The following is a 20,827-nucleotide window of genomic DNA, read 5'->3' on the forward strand; positions in this document are numbered from 1 at the left end:
CGCTGGATGTTCAGTGTTTCCACCTGAACCGGGTGAAGCTGTCCTCTTCCTGATGTCTTACCACACGATATTTAGGGTTTATTGTTTTTGTGTTTGTCATGAACAGGTTGGAGTTTAGCAAAAAAAAAAAAAGTAGAACAAGAAAATTGAGAATCTCTGAATCCTTTAAGAATCTGTTTTTTTTTAACAAGTATTGTTTGAAATTCAACTACACACACACACACACACACACATTATCCTCCCATCACGTCACTGAAATAGTGGGGATTGTTCATTTGATTGTTTATGTTGACTGTTTTTTACTCCTTGCTATGGATTCTGTTTTTATTTCAGGGGATTGTGCATGGAATTAAACCTTAGGTTGAGCATTTTGTTATGTTTTGGTTCTTTTTGAGGGGGTTCAAAAACTAAATAAAGGAGACAAGTTGAAGAAATGAAACGCCGCCTCCTTGTGTGTGTTTAATTGGCGTGAAGCAGGTTCACGCTGGGAGAAGGGTGACCAGCATTTGACGCTGACAGGAGGGTGGGAGTTAAACGGTTACTGACGTGTCTGCGCACCAATAGGAAGCCGGGGATGATTCGCACGTTGGCACAATTGGCTTAAAATAAAGACTACTGCGTCCGAGGAGTTACGGCGGTGATTGGTGAAGGATTGTGCGTTGAGAATCATCAAGCTGGAGCTGTTTGGTAGCAGCCAGCGGGGACCGAAAGGCAGACGATGCAGCAGAATGGTGCCTCCAGTTTCCCGCAGTGTTTGTGTGCGGGATTAGCCGCTACTTAGCTTTGTGTGTGTGCAGACGCAGGGTGCTCCGAGCCGCCAGCCAGCCGCGTCAGGTGGATGCGCCTGCAGTGATCCAGGTCGCCCCTATGGATCGCGTCCATGGATGTCTTCAAACCCGCTTTGGACAATAGTTTGAGTCCCAAGGCGTGCGTTTCCTCGTCCGAAGAAGCAGAGGCAGATGTTTTTCGCTGGCCGACACCGGAGAATGGCATCAGCGCCGCACCGGATGCGGGACCCGCAGCACCGGGCTTCTGGACGGCCGTGTTCGACTATGAAGCGACTGCAGAGGACGAGCTCAGCCTGCGGAGGGGGGACCTGGTGGAGGTCCTGTCCAAAGATTCCCTGGTGTCGGGGGATGAGGGCTGGTGGACCGGTATGATAGCAGACCGGGTTGGCATTTTCCCGTCTAATTATGTGAGCAAAGGGAACGGCATTCCGGAGGAAATACGGGACACCCCGGAGCAGCAGTACTCCGTGCCTCCTCTGCACCGTGAGTATCCCATTGTGCTCCACGCCTGGGCTAATGGAGCCAGTGTGCTATCACTAAAACAGAGCACAGGTCTTCCCTTGTCTTCTGTCAGAAGGCCAGAGAAACCCACCTTGAGAGTGCTGTGTCACGGTAGGCGCAGTGCACTCCTGCTGGCCTAGAAACAGACTGGCCCGAGCCTCCTCACAGCTTCAGGACCATTATTCATCACACTGCCTGTCAAACAGACAGCCAGCTGCGGTCAGTGATGCACCCCGCCTCAATGCTCAAATTACAATGCACAATGTGCGCCCCGCATCCTCAGCAGGAAGGATATTCAACAGAGCTGCAGTCCTACACATGCAATATTATCATTACATATTATATAATCCTTTGTTCTTAGGAAATGCATTGGTGTGAGGTGCATTCCATTTCATTATGACTGGTAGTGTTTGCACCAATATTGTGCTGCAAGAGAGAAAGACATGTCAAACTCTGCTTGTAGAGAAAAAGCCTCTGCAGCTAAATGTGCAGCCGAGGCCTCAGACGGATCCAGTTAGCAGAATCAAAGGCACCTATAGTGCAGTGCACTGTGGGGTCCAAGGTGAAAACACTCTTACTTCTTATTGGTCTTTGTGAACCAGTTTCCCCCCACAGATGATTACAAATCTAATATCTGTATTTTAGCATAAACAGACGTGTGTTTTAAGGCCATATGACCCACATCTGGCCCAGTTGTTTGGGTGGACCACACCGCCTCAGCTGTCTTTGTTGGCTTTCATCTCTTCATACTCGGCGGCAGCTGGCCTACTTTCACATACCATCCCACCTGAAATATTCATCAAGGTCAGTCTGCTTCGGAGACTGTTAGGAAATCCACAACATGAGAGTTTACAGCCACAGACACAAAGGCTGCTGTTCACGTCATCACACACACCTTTTTAATTTAAACACTACATGGAAAGGATCACCTTCTTTTCTACCCATCCTTCCTCCCTTTCTTTCTTCCTTCTCCTAACATCCCAGCCAGATTTAAGGACAGATGCTCACCCTTGTGTAATAGCAGGAGGGATACTTCCACCAGATCCTGTACAGTATTTGGGGCAGCAGGGTGGCTTAGTGAAAGCATCCTTCTACTGAATGACCTGGTTTTGAGATCCTTGTTAGCAAACAGCGAATCCTCACCAGCTCCAGACGGGCTGACCCTGACCTTTTAATGTCCTTGGAAGGATGTGTGCAAAAATGTAACTGCCCTAGATCAATATTGTGTCAGGAGATTGTAATTGTTTTGGGGGAATACAGGTCTGTTTTTTCCTTTGTCCGTCTCTCTGAAGCTCATCTTTGTCCTCTTTTCCTGCATCTCTCCTCAGTCCTGGAGATTGATTTCTCGGAGCTGACCCTGGAGGAAATCATCGGGGTGGGCGGTTTTGGGAAAGTCTACCGTGCAGTGTGGCGGGGCTCAGAGGTGGCAGTGAAGGCAGCACGGCGGGACCTCGACGAGGACGTGGAGCAGACTCTGGAGAGCGTGCGTCAGGAGGCCAAACTTTTCGCCATGCTCAACCATCCCAACATCATGGGCCTGCTGGGGGTGTGTCTGCTGGAGCCCAACCTGTGTCTGGTCATGGAGTACGCCCGGGGTGGCCCCCTCAACCGGGCCCTCGCAGGGAAACGCATCCCTCCGTGCACGCTGGTGGACTGGGCCGTGCAGATCGCCCGGGGTATGCTCTACCTCCACAGCCAGGCCATCGTCCCCATTATTCACCGGGACCTCAAGTCCAGCAACAGTAAGATTCCCTCTCTGCTGTCAGTCGATGGGTGTTTCTGCAGTAAGAAGGTTCTGTGTCTCACTGGGAGTTTGTTTTGTGAAGTCCAATTTTGATGATAATTCAAATAAGAATTGTATGTAGGGCTGCAACTAACAATTGTTTTCATTATCGCTTAATTTGGTGATTATTTTCAGGATTTTGAAACGTCTTCACGCGCTTGTTTTGTCTGACCAACAGTGCAAAACTCAAAGATGTTGAGTTTACAATAATATCAAGCACAGAAAAAATGGTAAATCCTCTCAGTTGAGAAGCTGGAACAAGAGAACAATATTGATAATAATTGTTATTTACAGCCCTAGTCCTTTGTGTCTTTAGGGTTTTTGCACAGTTTTAGGGTTAAACGTTTATCAAATCTATGGGGAATCAAGAATTCGCAGTATCATCAGGTTTGTGGTGAAACTTGTGTTATCCAGTAATGGACTGTAATATAATTATGGATCCTCATAGCTGTCATTTCTATGTTTTTGGTAGATAAATGTTAATTCTTTAAATCCAGGGTCTGGAAAAGTGATGGCTCTCACTGGCTTTCAGTCAGCAGCCTCTTCAAACCCCCACAGATATATTACACTCTGGCTTCTTAAATCTAATATAAAATGAATCAACACCATGTTTCCGTGCTAAACACATTGTGATTTGCTGTGATAATAATCACTGTTCTGAAATGAGAGCAGAAAGCAAAAGCAGTTTGCATGTATGTTTGTGGAGCAGTTGTAATCTTGCATTTTACCCAACTGGATCCCCTAAATCCCAAGCCTATTACTGAGGATTTGCCCAATGCTCTGCCCCAGCCTCCCCATTGGAGGCTCCGACAATGCATACAAACAGCTTCTCGCCCGCCATTGGCCCGTTCTCTGGTGATCAGCTTCAGGCGCTTCACTTGCAATAGGCTGCTTTAAAGTGTTAAGTCAGTCTAACTAGTTGCCATCCTGGGCTCTGCAGGGGAAAACCCAAGCCCTCATCACAGTACAGGACGGTGCAGCATGCCAGTCTACTCTTTGACAAACTCTGACTGTGAGTCAGTGTGTCTCATCCAGAGTTTTTCTTTTACAACCTAAATTTGGGCTCAAAGGCAAGAAGTCAAAGAGCTCTCAGGCTTTTATGTGATTAAAAACCTGTTTGTCATTCTTTTGTATTTCTGTTTCTGGAGAAAAGTGGGAGTTCTTTGTTCATTATACAGAATTAAATTAGTACATATTTCACATCTATTTAAGTCAGTTTAAGAAATCTTCCATGACCTTATTTTCATGTCAAGCGCCCAAACCACTTAGTTGACAACCTCTGGTCTAATCAGTGGGTGCCCTGAGACCCCACCCTGTGACGCATCACTGTGGTAATGAAGCGGTTGGTGGCAATATCATGAAGCTCAGTCCCTAAAAAAAGACAGAAAAGTCAACACTTCTTTCTTGCATCTCTGCACCTTTTTTTCTCAAAGGCTCATAAACAGGAACTTACCCTCTTAACAGTTTCATTTTTAGCCATGCCAGCTGTGTGGTCGTAGGGATGACAATATCAGTCAGTCCGCCACTTTTGTCCAGACTGAAATATCTCTGAACTACTGGATGGACTGCCTTTTTAAATCTTGGGTAGATATCCACGAGGCCCAGAGGATGTTTCCTAATGACTCTCCCTCTTGCACCATCATGAGGTTCACATTTTGTGGGTTTGAGTGAAATGTCTTAACAGCTATTGGATGGATAGTGCACACACAGTCATGTCAGCCACAGGGTTACTTGTAATAACTTTGGGGATCCCCTGATTTGTCATTTTGCACCATCAAAATCTTAACTCCTTTATGAACAAATATCTGCTAAACTTCCCATCAGCACCGGCTGTGCTTTGTATTGAGCACCAAGTAGCTAATGTTAGCATGCTAAACCAAAAAAACGTGAATATTTAAAACATTGTAAACATTGTTAGCATAGTCATTGGAAGAGTGTTAGCATGTTAATGTTATAATTTACGCATACTCTGACATCATATATCTGCTGTTGCTGAAAGGAACGTGGGAAAATTCTGCAGAAAACTTAATTGTCATTCAGGCTTCAAAAACCCGTCACTATATACTATATTTTTTATTTCTAAGCTACTGATTTATCACTTAGCAGTCCTAATCAATTTCTCAGCAACGTTTTTGTTTCTACCTTAAGCTCTTATCTGAAGCACACTGCATTACAGTGAGTGCATACGTTGACTGGCCTCATGGGGAATCACCTGTGTGCCTTTCATGTTCTACCTCTCGAGCTACACGGGAGCAGGATTTACTTTAGCCTCATGTTTTGGGTTTAGTGTCCTCGCAAACTGCCTGTGTAGCATTAGAGCCACACAAGCAGCAGATGAAGGGGCGCTTGATGTGCACCGCAGCCTGCAGACACACCCTCTCTCCACTGGGCACAGCCACAGCAGATGGCCTGGCATTGTGGAGCTGAATGGGGGAGAGCGAGCATGTGGTTAGGAGGAGCACTGCTTTGCTTGTGCGTGTTGGGAATGGGTTGGGTTTTTTTTTAAAGCCTATCGGAGCAAATGGGTGTGTCGTAACAGGCTATTTCTGTAGTTTAACTGTAGTATTTGTTTGAGGTGTTCTGTTGTAAAAATAAGCTCTGAGATCATTAGCATTGATCAAGGTCAGTGTTTTTCATCTCTGCTTTCCTCTGTTCCTCTGTAGTCGCTCACTGTTTCTTGGTTTCTCTGTTTGTTCTCTCTTTTTCTCGGCTCTGCTTTTATCCTTCCACTCCTTTCATCACTGCCTCCCACCCACCGCACCCTGTTTTGTTCATCCACCATGTGTCCAATTTTTGCGTTTCCATATGCATTGTGTTTTGTCGTGGGTCTGATCCTCCTCCTGCTTCTGCCCCTCCCAACATTACAATCCTGGTGATGATTACCCGAAACCTTTTACTTTACCGTCAACCCACCTGCCGTATATCTACACGCATCCCCCCCCCTTCCCCGCATCCTCCAACCTCCTCTACATCCTCCAACTGAAATCCCTTCATCACCTCCCGCTCCAGTCCTAATCCTTGAGAGGGTTGAGATGGAAGACCTCAGTAACAAGACCCTGAAGATCACAGACTTTGGACTGGCTCGAGAGTGGCACCGCACCACCAAGATGAGCGCCGCCGGCACCTACGCCTGGATGGCTCCCGAAGTCATCCGCTCATCTACGTTCTCCAAGGGTAGCGACATTTGGAGGTGGGCAGAGGAAGTGGGGTTTATGCAGCAAACAAACTGCACCAGGTTGTAGAGCTGATCGGAAAACAGCCAGAAAGAGAATCAGTTTATCCACCGAGCACAAGAAAAAGTTCAGCTCTGGCAGCAGTTGCCATGGTAACAAAGCACAGACTGGCACATTGGAAAAAGAACAGAATGATGTGTATTATGAGATGGGTACAAAACTCGAGGAGGCTAAAGAGTACATATAACTATAAATACACATTCAACGTTAGGTTTGTGTACTTGAGCAGCACACTGCAAGCTCCTGCGTGTCTCTCTTATTTAAAAGATATAACAGTCTGATACAAGGCAGTGCAGTACTGTATGTTTCAATGCAGGTAGTTATACAATATGTGTGGTGAAATGCAAGGTGGCATACTCTTCAGTAAAAATAAGAATTAGAAAAAGATATATAAAGAATGAAAATTCAAAGATGACAGAATGTAATATACTGCATATGTGCATTAAAATGCGGATGTGTATATCGGTGCAGGTGGTCTGCAATTTTTCAGTATATAAAAATGTAAACTATACTCACAGTTGTACACACATAAAGTACGATACAATTCCTCACAATACACAGTCCAGCGCAAATGTACAGTGTGGTGCAAAAGATTCACAGATGACAATTTCATTTTTAGGGTATGTAAAAAAAAAAAAAAAAATCTAGTGCTCCTGCAGAGGTAACTCTCATAACTGCAGACATGTATGCGTATACTTAATTATTAATTCCCTTATTCAGTGTGTCCGTAGAGATGCAATATGTTACCACCATATGGTATTTCAGGCTCATTGGTCATTACTGCAAGTAAAGCTGAAAAGATTACTTCGACAAAAGATGATCAATTATCAAAATTGTTGCAATATTTTAAGAAACATCATGATGTTTGGCGACGTTAGACATAAGAATTTGGATCGTCCTATTTTTAGACCACAAAAGCAAAGATGATCTAGCATATGTGTGAGTATCTAATGGATGATGCTATATTGTTATGTTTGTTTGCTTTAATGTCGTGTGTCATTACTCTCACTTTTCTTCTTCTCTGACAGTCCGTTGTGTTGTCCTTACACATGCAGTAGCATGAGTGACTGAATGGGGGGGGTTTCCCTCTAAAACAGGAAGTGTGCGTTACAACAGTAATGATAGGAAGACAAATGTCCTCAGGAGTGCTGACCGGGTGTCTCCCTAATCTAACATGGTCAAATAATAATCCTAAATCATTTCAGTGGTTTGTTTTGCCCCGTTTACCCACGAGGTATCTACAATATGTAACACTCATTCCTGGTTTATTTGATTTGTTGCTGCTCATTTGCTCACATTTCATCAATGTGTGGTTTTGGCATTTGTCAGATCTGTCAGTGCAAATTATGATTATTTACAGATTCATTCAGCACACGTTTTTTTTATGTTTCTCTGTCCTTTCTTTTTAAACAATAAAGTTATGGCGTGCTGTTGTGGGAGTTGCTGACTGGAGAAGTTCCATTTCGGGGGATCGATGGTCTCGCTGTGGCTTATGGGGTGGCAATGAACAAACTGGCTTTGCCCATTCCCTCCACCTGTCCGGAGCCCTTTGCGCGTCTTATGGAGGGTAAGAGAAACAGAATCATTTATTGCTTAAAGCGCAGCATTATCCTCCAAATTGGAAGTAAATGATCAGAGAGTTATTGCAGAAGTGTCGGTTTATGTGCCAGAAAGATACTATTGACATTTATTATTAAAAATGGGACAAATAGCTGTATGATTCTGGTGTGTTTATCCACTGCAGCAAGAAAAGCCTCTGAAATATAAGAAGCGTCAAATAAACAGAATATATTCATTTTCTGGAACCACTTGAAGGACCAAAAATATTTTTTTGCTGAGGCAAAACTGGGCCAAGTTTTTGAGACTGTTTTTCATCTTTTGCCACAGACTGCTGGAGCCCAGACCCTCACTCCCGGCCGCAGTTCACAACTATTCTGGACCATCTGACGGCCATCGAGGAGTCGGGCTTTTTTGAGATGCCAGCAGAGTCCTTCCACTCTCTGCAGGATGACTGGAAATTGGAGATCCAGGAAATGTTTGATCAACTGAGGACCAAGGAGAAGGTAAAGATGGGAGGTCTTATGTTTGGATTAAACCTCGGGCTCTTCTCTAATGACACACACACTGGAAAGTTTAAGGTTGGGAGTTCACTGCAGCTGTTTCACCTCTTCTTTTTGTTCCCTCAGGAGCTGCGATCGTGGGAGGAGGAGCTGACCCAAGCGGCACTGCAACAGAAGTGCCAGGAGGAGGCGTTGAGGAGGCGCGAGCAGGAACTAGCCGAGCGGGAGATCCACATCCTGGAGCGAGAGCTCAACATCATCATTCACCAGCTCTACCAGGAAAAGCCTCACGTGGAGAGCAGGCAGGGCAAGTTCCGCCGCAACCGCCTTAAACTCAAGGATGGGAACAGAATCAGCTTGCCTTCAGGTACTGCGAACAAACTGTAGCGCTACAGTGTGTGGCAACAGTATGCACACGTTTTCAAACTGTGCCAAAGTTAAAGTCGGGATATTGTGATATAAGACAAGACATCATGAGGAATTTAGATTGTCATAATAATGTATAATAATAATAATAATGTTGTCTTATCAGGATCTGAAAGGGTCCATTAGATCATGCTGATATTGTACAATTTAGACTTATATAGACTTAAACTAGAGGCTGTTACCTACTTGGACATCATCTTCACATTATTGATATATGTTTCTTATAAATTTATTACACCCACCCCTAGTTTGAATTTAGCTTCAACACCCAAAACTCAACTTTTGTTATGTCATCAATATCAAGGAAATTATTCAAAAACAATAGATATGATGACATTTGAGCTTGTTAGTGTTGCCAAGCCTTTAAGGAGGGTGCGGCTGCTCTCACCCTTGTTTGGTTATCGACCCAATAATTCTCTTAATTTGATGAGTTTGTCTGTCCACCTTTAAACAGCTTCAAGCCTGATTTTTACTGGCAACTGTAAAAATGCATAAGCCAAAAAACGTAGATGATGTGAAGGCAGGCCATTTGTCACTGTAGATGGGCAAAGTTGATTAATGTGCGTTGTTAAAGAAAAGAAAAACTGTCAATACTGTTTTTGGGCAGGTGTTGTCTGATTCAATGTTTAGCTCCGGCTGTACGTTCTTATTCCTTTCTGATATTGTTGCTATGACTTCCTGCTTTGGGAATAGCAGCTTTAAATATTCAGTGTTTATTAGATTTTCTAATTGTGTAAATCAGATTCCTAATTTTTCTTGGAAGTTAAAATGTGTTTTTTTTTTTTTACATCCTAATTTAGATTTTCAGCACAAGATCACAGTGCAGGCGTCTCCCTCACATGATCGGCGGAGGAGTTTGCTCAGCAGCAGTTCCAGTCCTCAGACCAGTCCACCGATGCTTCCCCGCCTGAGAGCCATCCAACGTAAGCACCATAAGAATCTTATATTTGAAATTTGACTTGATTTAATTGATCATTAATACCACGGAGTATTAAAGTACACAGACTTTGTGTATTCTCCAAGGACGTCTAAATTCATTTGGTTTTCTCAGTTTGGTTATTATTCATTACAAGTTATTTGCTGTTTGCTCTTGATATCCATTCTCATAATGTATTCTTTTAAAAAAAAAAATTGCAGTCACTCCAGGGGAGGGGTGCACAGCCTGGGGTCGCAGCACATGTTTTCAGCAGGATGAAGAGGAGGCTGAGAGGAAGGGGTCCAGGAAAAAGGGCAGATCCCGCGGGTGTGGCGCATACAGGGAGCACAGCGCTGACGCCAGGTAAGAGCACCAGACAAAAGGAGAAGTTCATGTTTTTAATATAATATCATTTCACACAAAGTTGCTTTTAAAATGAAAGCTATATTTTTTTTTTTCCAAAACAAAATCTGAGCCAGTTTTCATGATTTCCAACTTTATCCTTTCTTCCTGACAGCGTGAAGCCTCCTCAAGAAGGCAGCAGGCAGCGGTCCTGCAGTGCCCCTAATCTTCGCAGATCCCCGAGACACAGTCCAGCAGTGCCTGGAGTGCCAAGCCTTGTGGAGATGGGTAAGCAGGACCAGCTTATTAGGTCTATTTTGTCTGGCATGTGCACACTCCACATAATAACACAGACAACAGCTGCAGTCTAAAGGTCTGCAAAGTGGCAGACTGGCTGGGAAGTCATGGAGGGGGAAAAGTGAGTGAGTGAGATACTTCAGTCCCACATGGCTCTTAGTGGTTGACCGGAGAAGCTCACAGTTGTGCATGTTTGTAGCTGTTTGAATGTAAACAGGCTGCTGCTGCTGAAAAAGCATCATGCACACTCAGCAAACCGAACTTGGATAGAGTTCACGTCGCAGCCTCAAGTCGCTTCATGTGTGAGAGGAATCGTCATATGATATTCAAGGCTTGTCCACTGTGTAACTATTCTGCCAGTGATTATATCAAATATAATGCTGGTTTTCTGTGTATATGCTTCAGTGGACATGCTTTATCAGACAAACATTGATAATAACATGTGAATGATCCTGTTTTTTTAGAAAATGAAGACTGCTGCTTCACTAGTGAGCCAGGAGCAGCTCCTGGTCAGTCCTACCTCTGCATCCCCTTCCATAAAGAGGGCCACACGGCTGCTGCTGCTGCTGCTGACGGTGATGGAGATGAGTACTGCCCCAGCGGTCAGGTTCCAGGAACACCGCCGTGCAGGAAGAGCCCCGGTGGGGGCCGGCGGTCTGAGCTGGTCCTGTTGGGCTGTGGAGCTCTGCTGGCAGCCGTGGGACTGGGCTGCAACCTGCTAACTTTGTCCCAACCGGAGGAGAGCATAAAATCCCGATGGGAGGGTTTCTTCCACAGAACAGGGGGCCAGAGGCGGAGCACCAGCCCCCAGACTCGCAGACTGTTCCGGCGGGAAAGCCCGCTGAAACCCTCTGCGCCTTCGCTGCCCGAGCGAGGCCTGCCCTCCTCTTACACGCTGCTGTCCTTATCATCAGTGTCCGACTGCAACTCCACCCGCTCGCTGCTGCGCTCTGACAGCGAGGACTTGTTGGTCTACCGCCCTGCCTCACCGCCCGCACACCCTCCTGTCTCACATCATCAGGCCATCCAAACTCCAGTCAACCCGCTGGTAAACACCCACCTTGAGAGCTTCAAGCGTAACCCCCGCCAGTCTCTCACACCCACACATGTACCCTCGGCCCCAAGTTCCTCACGTAGCCTGCGTCGAACACCATCAGACGGGGCCATCAAGAAGAGCTGCCCTCCTAATAATCTGGAACCATTGCCAGAGAGAGCAGCATTAGAGAACACGGGTAAAGTCACAGGTAAACTAGATGTCATAGGAGTTTTTACCACTGTGGTTTTCTGAGGGTCGATACCGACAGAGATGTTTTTTGGTTTTTGATGGTATTCAGTTCCCTCATATTTGACCATTTGATGCTAAAAACAGATTTTTAGCCACACTAGCAACATGGTTCTAAGAATGGCTCTCTGGGTCTGACGGCCCACCACTTCCGTCCAGACGATTGATCGATTAATTGAGAAAATAATGGGCAGATTATTAGATTAGCACAGACAATTTAAAAACAATAACTCTTCCAAAAATACTGAGAATTAAAATGTCATTGGAGGTCTTACAGTGTCACTTATGCAGCTCTACGCAGAGCACAGCCTCAAACATGCAGTATTAATGGTGTGCCTTATTGGTTGACACCTGATATTTAATAAATCACCAATATTGGCCTGTTAACAACCAACCAAAATATTGGTCTAACTCAATACATTTCAGTCTGTTTAATTCTTTCTTTCCCTTTTTACCACAACAGGTTGCTTCAGAGGTTTAAAAGAAGACTGTCCCGAGGTCCCCCGGCTCCCCGATCCAAATGTTGTGTTCCCTCCAACTCCCCGTCGTCGCTGTGCACCTGAACGCCCCAAAACCCTTGACTTTGTGGCTCGGCCTCGGCCTTCCCCGCGGGCACGCTGTGATGTGTTTTGGGCGGAGGTGAGGCCCAGGGGAAACGGACAAAACCTGGGTAACAGCGAGTCCCCCGCCCACACCTCCAGCACAGAGACGCCCCCGACTGTAGAGTTTGGTAGAGACCTGGCGGTGCTGCCCACCCCCATGGAGGCCCCGACGCCCTATTCCCCCCGCAGGAAGCAAAACCTGTTGGATCAGCTGGATGAGGGACAGTGCCGGGATGGAACCGTCCCACTCTGCAAACCGGAGATCAGCTTTCCCAAAGACTCACCTTACCGCTACAGACCCGGATTCTGGTCCTAACTCAGCCCCGTGTGCATACAGCCCCGGCCCTTTACCGGCCCATTTTGATTGTTACAGGTTTAGGTCAATTAGTACTTACAAAATGAATCTGTTTCTAGCTTTAATCAGTACTTAATGGGGGTGTTTCACCTCTCCCCATCTACAGTATTGTCACTAAATTACCGGAAGACATTTACTGTGAATATTTTACCTTTCTGACATTTGTTGAATTGTCATTTGTGTTAAGAATCCTCCAATTTGGCATCTAAAACAGCTAAAACAAACCCTGAAAAGTATTTGAAAATATGATTTGACCCAGGACTGGTTGTTAATGCATTAGAGGGACCGAATAACCCTTTTTCTTAATTTCTCTCATATACAGAAACTGTCATTTGTCATTCAAGGATTTTTTTTGTTTGGGAATACACTGATTAATGGCTTTATAGCAGAATGTGATTGACAGTTTCACACAGCTTTACATACTTTCTTAATTTCAAGCTTCAGTTCAAGATTGTGCTTTTAATGAAGTGCACTTTCGGAAAGCATCATGAATGTAAAGCTTCAGGTTTCATTGTCTTGATTATTTGTAATTTGTCACTTGTACAATTCACTCTCCTTTTGTTAGTGGCTGATGGATTCCTTGTTTTATACTGAGCACCAGTCGTCGTCAATCACCTGTACAGAGTAATATCCCAGGGACAGGGGGATGTTGTTGTATAATAAGAGCACTTCTTTGCATTAGCAACCCGCAGTCTTGAAACAGTGTCAGTACAGTAATGTCTGACACCGTCTCGAGCCCTGTACGCTGAACTCTACTATAAAGAAGAATGTCACTACTGCTTGGGTTTGAATTGGGACCGAAAACACTGTCCGGAAGTCGCAACCAAATATATCAAAGAACTCACTGATTCCCTGTCGAGTTCATTTTTTGTTTGCGACCCTGTCGGAGCAGCTTGTTTGGATCCCGACCCACCAGTTGAGAAACATTTCTCCGAACTAAAAAGGGAACTTTGTATTTGTAACTCTGTAAATCGTCTGCCTCATAAATTGTTGATCAAGAGAAGATGAGGGATGTAAAGTGTGTGTCGAGACAAACTGCATTAGTGTTGAGTGGCACGCGGGTGACGCAGGCCCTGGTGGCATGTGGAAGTTCGTTCCTGATTATTTATATTTGTAATGATTTATTTAATTTTATTTATTAATTCATTTATCTGATGGTTTATTTTTGTAATTCATTGTATTTGCCTTGATTTTTGACACTCGTTAATGTTGCCCATGAATGTTTTTAAGTGTTAAATGTGGCTTCCAACCAAATGCAGCCATATTTGACTTGCTTCGTATTAATTTGTCTGTTTCGTGCATTTTAAATTATCTTCAGGTTGTTTTTTTGCTGCAGGTTTTTCAAACATCTTTAAAAACAGTGCAAGTAGTTTCAATCAAACTAGAGAACTAAAGCTGACACGATTAGTTGATTAATCAACATTTTGATAATAGATTAACTGTTTAAGTCATTTTTTTTTTAAAGTAAAAATACCAAATATTCCCTGATTCCAGCGTCTCAATAGTGAGAATTATCTGCTTTTCTGCTGTTACAGTGAACTGGATTTTGGGAGGTTTTGGACTGTTGTCCTGGGAAAATGTGAAGACAACAAGTTGGGCTTTAGGAAATTGGGATGGGTGTTTTTTCATTTTATAGACAGGACAATTAATCGATTCATTGAAAAAATAATCAACAGCCTAATCAATAATGAAAAATAAAAGTTAGCGCACACGGTTGGTTTTTGTTTCCACATTTTACTTGTGTTTGTCTGGACCAGTCTGGGGTTAAATATTAATTTCAAATATCTGTTACCATTTTTGAACCTGCTTGACAAGGAAATTCCCAATATTGGGTGAATTTCAGGTAGTTCCAGGTTACTGGTGGTGTCAGAGGTGATAAATCTGTCAAACTAGCAGGTAAAAAAAGAGCTAATTAGTTTTCAATTATATGAAAAACACTATCTGACTCTTAATGCCTGTTTCTCTCCTTTCATTTTCAAATGTCAAGCGGCCTCTCAGCCTGCAGGACTGCATCTACTGAGATTTGATCTGTCTTTATCCGAAGTGTGACCCAATGTACTTGTAAATGTGAATGCTTTTTCTCTGAGGACTGTGCAGAATGTGATAATGTTCAGTGTACAAACTCAGTGTTTCAACGAAGGACGCTAGTTGAAACAAAGCTCTCCCTCTGAGGTGTCATTATCGGTCCGAAATGTTACCACAAATAAGCTGATCTTACTGTCGCTGATGGACATTGTTCAGGTTGGGAATAATACTGTTATTGACTGACTTGTATTTGCACTGGAACACACTGATTTGAGTAAAATCATAGTAAACAATCCATCTGGGTCACCATTACTTTTTTAAGACTGTGGTTCCTTGTTGGATTAAAGGGTAAAAAACCGGCTATATTCTACATTTTTATAATAATAATGGATCAAATGATTGTGTGGCATGTGAAAGGGCTCGTTAGTGATGAACCCATCATCTGATTCCCTCAGCCGTTCCTCTCTGTGTTTAAGCATCTTTCAGCCGTCTTAGTTTGGATTAGGAAACGGTTGCGACTTTGGGAAACAGGTAAAAATCGTTTTTATTGCGCAGCGAAGAGAATATTTTTTTATCCCGACAGAGGAGGCAGAACAGCGGTAAGTCTTCTTAAACAATCTTCTAGGTTTTTTAAAGGTAATTATCTATCTGAGAAATGTATAGTTACCGTTGTGACTTGAATGTAGCTAATGCTAATACATGAGAGGCACAAACTGGGGCTACCCAGAGTTAGCACTTAGCTGGTGAACATAGTGGAGCATTTAGCAGCAAAAGAGCTAGTGGAGACCGAAAACAGAGCTAAAAGGAGAGTGTATGTTGGACTTGCACTCATCAGTTGGCCAGAAACACGACTCCTGGTGAATGCTAATGTGTATAGAGGCAACTGTTTGCTAACACGTTCGCCCCATCAACTCAAATGATGATAAAATCGCAGTTTTCTTCACCACTTGTTTCTGCTGCCCCCAAGTGGCCAAAAAAAATCAGTTATTGCAGCTTTAAAGTATTAAATTTAATGGTATCCTTCCACTCTTAAATAATTGCCTGTGTTATATCAGGATGGTTTTCTGCCTCACCGTAGCAGCTACCAAGGTGAAAAGGTATAAAATCATTTCAATCAGCTTTGGTTCACTTATTTATTTAAACATGTGCTTTCATCTGCATTTCTCCATAGATCTCTTATAGCTTATGAGGAAAATAGGAGAACATTTTTAAATTGAAGGGAAATCCACTGCTGCAGCACAACAAAAAAGTACTTCAATCAATAGACACATTTATTACACGCATACCTTTACAGTAAACATACAGTATTTGTTGATACAGAAAATGCTGTGAATGAAGTGCTTTCTTTTGGCATTAATAAACACAAATAGCTCGCCTCTCTATTATATCTTTTGTGATTTCTATAAAGTAGCCTATTTACATTTTGTGATATGTCTCGTAAGTTCATACTGCAGTTAGCAACCATGTGCTCTTGATGTCCTTGCCTAGCATTTTTAGTTAGAAACCTACTTACTGAAAGCACCTTTACTTCAGACATAATCGAGAGTATAAAAAAAATCTTGATCTTTCGTTGTACTTTCAAAATCAAAGTATGATGACAGAAGTGTAGGTGGTGGTTACTCATTTACTCCATGCCATTCGAAAGACATCTTGTGCGAGGGCACTTGCTAAACTGCAGTTACGCTCCCCTGCAGACATGCTGGATTCACTCTAAGAACCTTGTTGCTCCTTTCTCTATCACAAGTGTTGGCCTGTATGTGCAATGTTTGGACTGGCAGTGCATCAGTTTGTAATGGTTAAAAATACTTGGGATGGATTCATAATAGATACATTTTCATGGTTTGGAGACAGAAACTCAGTATCTGGTACAATTAAATAAAAAAAAAAAAGATGCTTCAAGCACACAATGATGAAGTTCAAGCACATAACTGGCAACCGGATGCTGTGCAAGGCTAAAGCAAACAAATATTGTTTCACACCAAGACCTCGGACTCATGGTGTGTAAGGTCTGGGTGGCACACAGTAGGGCTGAAATTTATGACGGGTGAGAAGTCACCAGACAGCGAGTGCTTATGTCGCCTCTTTCTTGTCCCTTTGGGCGTTCCGGCGAATCTTCATCTCTGTCAGCTGGATGTAGCGGATGACATTGGTGTCTGGAAAACAAAGACAGGAAAAGGCTGATTTATTTCCTGCTAGGAAATGGTGCATCACTGTGCTCATAAATCTTCCACCTAAACTGAACTCAGTGGGACATATGACATCGTAAAGAGGCTACAGGAACTACAGTATGAGTAAACATGTTTATGTTTCAAGATACAGCACTCTGCATTATTTTAGTTTTTCTTGTGTTTTGAAAGGGTCTTACAGGACCAATACTTGTGTTATCAGTCAAGTGAAAAGTACACATTAACAAAACTGCAGTTATTGTACTTTTATATGACATCAGCAAAACACGCAATGCAAAGAGATGAACCATTTAAAAAAAAAAAGCTAGTAATAGAGTCCCGGGTCCCTGAGAGGTTTCTAGGAGGTCCCCAGAAGATTAGAACTATTTTAATTTCTCTCTCCAGATATAAAATATAGACGTTAAAGGTACTCTATGGAGTTTGGGCCACTCGTAGTGCTATATGGTACAAGCACGTGGACAACACGATAAGCCTCCCTGCCAATGGTCTAACAATATTCCACTAATCTAAAGGTGGCAGTAACATGCAAAGATGTGTGGCAATGCGCAAACAAAGGAAGGGAAGAAGAAGAGCTAGTAAACATGGATGAAAGCAATGCATTTGTTAGACCTTAAGGACATACACAGTGTGTTTTGGTGAGTAACACAACTTTGTTTGTTTACAAGAAAACTCCACAGGGCATCTTTAATCAGAGGTTCCACTGTCACAGCTATAACTAGCTCTTTTTCCTGTTGTCAGTCTGCCAGCCACTAGCCTGTTATTCCTCTCCTGTCCTGCAGTCGTCCCCAGTGTTTCCCTCCATCAGTCATTACCTGGCTTCCACACCCATCTGCGCACCTGTTTCCAATCCCCTAATTAGCTCCCCAGCATATAAATCTACCCCCTTATCTTTCCCTCGTGTCCCTGTCAGCTCGTCTATAGGCCTGTTTCATTGAAGACGTTCTGACACGTCACAGTAGGAAAAGCACAGGTATTAAGTAATAACACTAATGGTGGCAGAATTCCATTTAGCTGCTTCAGTTTCAGGATGGTATTGTGCATGCTGGATCACTGTCATGTTTTACTGGGACACTTGAAGAGAACAGAGCCATTGTTAACGTTATTAGTAACACCTGAGCTTTTCCTACTACGACAAGTCAAAATGGCCGCTGTGAAAAGACTGTCTGTGTTGCTTTCAGCCACCTCATCTCAGTGTCCCCAGATCAGATCTATAAGAGTCCACTGAAATCCTACACATTATCGAATCATCCTTTACTTCATTGCCCATTTATATGCCCACAATTTAGACAGCCATCACAAGTTACCAGAACCCAGAGTAATGCCTTCCAGATGCTTACTGAGTCTAATATACAGTCCAAAAACAGTGGAAGAAGTATTCAGATTCTAAACACAAGTAGCCAGACAACAATGTAAAAGTCCTGCATAAAATATAAATGACAACTCATTATTCAGCAGAATGGCTCCTAGTTTTTTTTGTCAAAGTTTTAATATTGTATATTATATTACTGACGCATTAATCTGTGCGCAGTATTTTAATAGCTGGTCTAGGTGGAGCTAAATTTAACTACTTTATATACTGTAAAAAAAATGCCCAAACACAAGTCACTGGAGTCAATTTTCTGTCAATGAACTAATCGACACAAAGATAGAGACACAAGATCACGAACAGATGTGATTCCTTTCAACAAACCAAGTCAAATAGGGATCTGTGGTCTAATCAGGATCTAAATTTGGGGTTTTTGACATAAAAACGTTTACAAGGCCCTGACTTATGGTTGAGCGTGTTTGTCATGAAAGGAAACAGACACACCACAGTGTGATCGAATGGCACTGGAGCCCAGTCCTGACCTGATGGTTCCTGTTTGTGTGACTCCTTCAGGTAGTACAGGGCCTTCTGGAAGTCTCCGAGGTGGTAATAGGCCACGCCGGATCGGTACAGAGCTTTGAAGTTCTTTCCTTCCTTGTGAAGCACTTTCAGACAGTATTCCTTCACTCGTTCATAGTTCACCAACTCCATTTGCAAAAGGCAGGCTAGAGTGGAAGAAAAGACGGGAGGGGTGAAAAAGTTACACTGCGTGAGCCAATGTTTGACTTTCTTTATACAGCAGAAGCTCTAATGTGTGTCCTGTCAGGCACCAGTATGGATTTGGTTAATTCTTTAATATATAAGAAATATAACGAGTGGATTTGCAGAGGGGTGAATAAATATACCATCAATATGAAGTGAATATCAAAAGAAAGTGAGGCAGATAGTGGGGTAAGCCTGAGAATGACTCATACTCTTCATGAATCATTCATGAGCTCTGGAGTATTCCCAGAATCTTTCTCTGTTGAAAAGAGAGCAGATAAGTGTAGTGTGTGTGTGTGTGTGTGTGTGTGTGTGTGTGTGTGTGTGTGAGGGAAACGTCTCTTACCGGCCAAGCTGTTGTAACACTCCAGCTCTGCATTCTCCATGGCCCCCTTCTGCTCATCTGTCAGGGAGGACTTGCTGATGGTCGGCAAGAGGGGGGACGGAGGCTTGGTGCTGGTGTCCGGATCCCCCAGCACCCTGCACAGCCCCTTAATCTCCAGCAGAGCGCGGTGATACTTGCCAATCGCCTCTCGGTACTTCTTATCCTTGTAGCACTGGGTGCCTTGGCTCTTGAAATCCAGCGCCCGTCTCACGACGTCGGCCGGCTCGTTATGCGATGGTTGTTTCAGCAACGACCCACCATGATGCCTCTGCTGCTGGAGCTGCTGCTGGTATCTGGCATCTTTGGTCCGGCTGCTGCTGCTGTTGGGAGGCTGAGCGCACTGCTGGAGCCTCGGGGAGCCGCCGCCGTTGTCGGTGTGGCTGCCTCTGCCACCGTCCACCCTGCCGTCGTGCCCAGTCTTGATCACGCTCATTTTCGACGTTATTTGATTATAGCTGCCCTGACGCCCGGCTGCAAATTAGCTGGGAAATTGAGGCTCTTTCACTGCATCTTCTCGGCCGTATCGCGTCTTCGCCTCGCCAGTGTCGCAGCTACGTCTGTGTGCGCAACCCTGCGCGATGCGCGCTCCTCCGTTGTAGCCTGTTCTCGTATTTTTCCCCTCCGCCGAGCCGATTGGTCAATAAATACAAGGCCAGTGGTCCCATGGGGGTCCACCAGCAGGAAGAGGAGAGGTCTGATTTCATCACCAGTTTATTTGGAGATAATTTCATTATCAGTTTGTTTGCAAACTGGAAACGCTGCTTTATTTAAACCCAGACTGCATTGACAGTGTTTTCTTTGTAGATAATTTGGGTGATGTTTTACTCTCAAAGGGAAATTACAATCATGTATTTATCGAGCTTTATTTGTTTTTGATTGACAAAATAGTCTCAATAGACCTCAATATATTTTGTGTTCCTTATCTTGTATGTTGTATCATTTTGTGTTACAATTATAGACAAATAAAAGACATAAAACCATCTTTGAATTGGACAGTGTATTACTAATAATGGCTAAAAAAAATTATCAGATTTGAAATTACAGTATTTTAGCCTCCTTAAACTAAATATCTCACACTAAGAGGAGCACTTGACGACAGTGAATATCCGCCCCCTCCTTCCACCTAAATATTCCTTTAAAATTGGAGGAATGCAGTCATCTCTACCCAGATGAATCAGATAAAGATCATCCAGCATGTCGTCTCTCGCCCGAGCAGCCTGCAGCCTGCTGTTCTCCCTGACAGCTCGGATTCTGCGCAGCCACTTTGGACAGACTCATGACAGGCTATAGTCCCTAATGACAGGCTATGATGTCATTCAAACCGGGGTTTATGCAGGGTAATAGTGTTATGAGCCTCTATTATGAAGGGGGGAGCAGGCAGCTAGGTGATGAATACGGTCGTCCCTTTTACCCTGACAAAAGAGCCTGTCATTTTGACTGCCACTTTACCAACAGCACTGGGTGCGTGTAAGCCGGTGTATCCACCATGCCTGAATCCATCTGTCCTGTCACACTCACAGGGCAGTGAAATCAGCTGTCTGGGTGTGTCTCTGGAATTTCAGCTCTCCGGAGCAAATG

The 20,827-nt window shown here is 43.8% G+C and overlaps 2 protein-coding genes across 2 annotated transcripts; one reads left to right on the forward strand and one right to left on the reverse strand.

Annotated features, from left to right (window-relative positions):
• Positions 1-880: 880 nt before the first annotated feature.
• On the forward strand, positions 881-12,546 carry map3k9 (mitogen-activated protein kinase kinase kinase 9). The gene is made up of 11 exons (XM_070920272.1): positions 881-1,271; positions 2,618-3,031; positions 6,082-6,262; positions 7,724-7,872; positions 8,193-8,368; positions 8,492-8,732; positions 9,592-9,714; positions 9,929-10,070; positions 10,225-10,337; positions 10,811-11,578; positions 12,092-12,546. Exons 1-11 carry the CDS (start codon positions 881-883, stop codon positions 12,544-12,546), a joined length of 3,153 nt encoding a protein of 1,050 aa, XP_070776373.1.
• Positions 12,547-15,761: 3,215 nt separating this feature from the next.
• On the reverse strand, positions 15,762-19,763 carry LOC139297822 (tetratricopeptide repeat protein 9A). Its single transcript, XM_070920624.1, has 3 exons — positions 19,211-19,763; positions 18,645-18,827; positions 15,762-16,763 (listed from the first exon to the last, which is right to left on the reverse strand). The coding sequence occupies exons 1-3, from the start codon at positions 19,680-19,682 to the stop codon at positions 16,681-16,683; spliced, it is 738 nt and encodes a 245-aa protein (XP_070776725.1). The 5' UTR covers positions 19,683-19,763; the 3' UTR covers positions 15,762-16,680.
• Between the last annotated feature and the right edge of the window lie 1,064 nt (positions 19,764-20,827).

The sequence above is a fragment of the Enoplosus armatus genome, chromosome 15 (assembly GCF_043641665.1).
Source record: "Enoplosus armatus isolate fEnoArm2 chromosome 15, fEnoArm2.hap1, whole genome shotgun sequence".
Classification (NCBI taxonomy): Eukaryota; Metazoa; Chordata; class Actinopteri; order Centrarchiformes; family Enoplosidae; genus Enoplosus; species Enoplosus armatus.

Coding starts and splice junctions, on each gene's coding strand:
- LOC139297822 (XM_070920624.1), bottom strand. CDS start 19,682: ATGAGCGTGATCAAGACTGGGCACGACGGCAGGGTGGACGGTGGCAGA. Junction 18,828..19,210: donor GTGTTACAACAGCTTGGCCG/GTAAGAGACGTT, acceptor CTTCCACTCTAG/CCTGCCTTTTGCAAATGGAG. Junction 16,764..18,644: donor ACACAAACAGGAACCATCAG/GTCAGGACTGGG, acceptor TTTGTTTTCCAG/ACACCAATGTCATCCGCTAC.
- map3k9 (XM_070920272.1), top strand. CDS start 881: ATGGATGTCTTCAAACCCGCTTTGGACAATAGTTTGAGTCCCAAGGCG. Junction 7,873..8,192: donor CTTTGCGCGTCTTATGGAGG/GTAAGAGAAACA, acceptor CTTTTGCCACAG/ACTGCTGGAGCCCAGACCCT. Junction 8,369..8,491: donor AACTGAGGACCAAGGAGAAG/GTAAAGATGGGA, acceptor TTGTTCCCTCAG/GAGCTGCGATCGTGGGAGGA.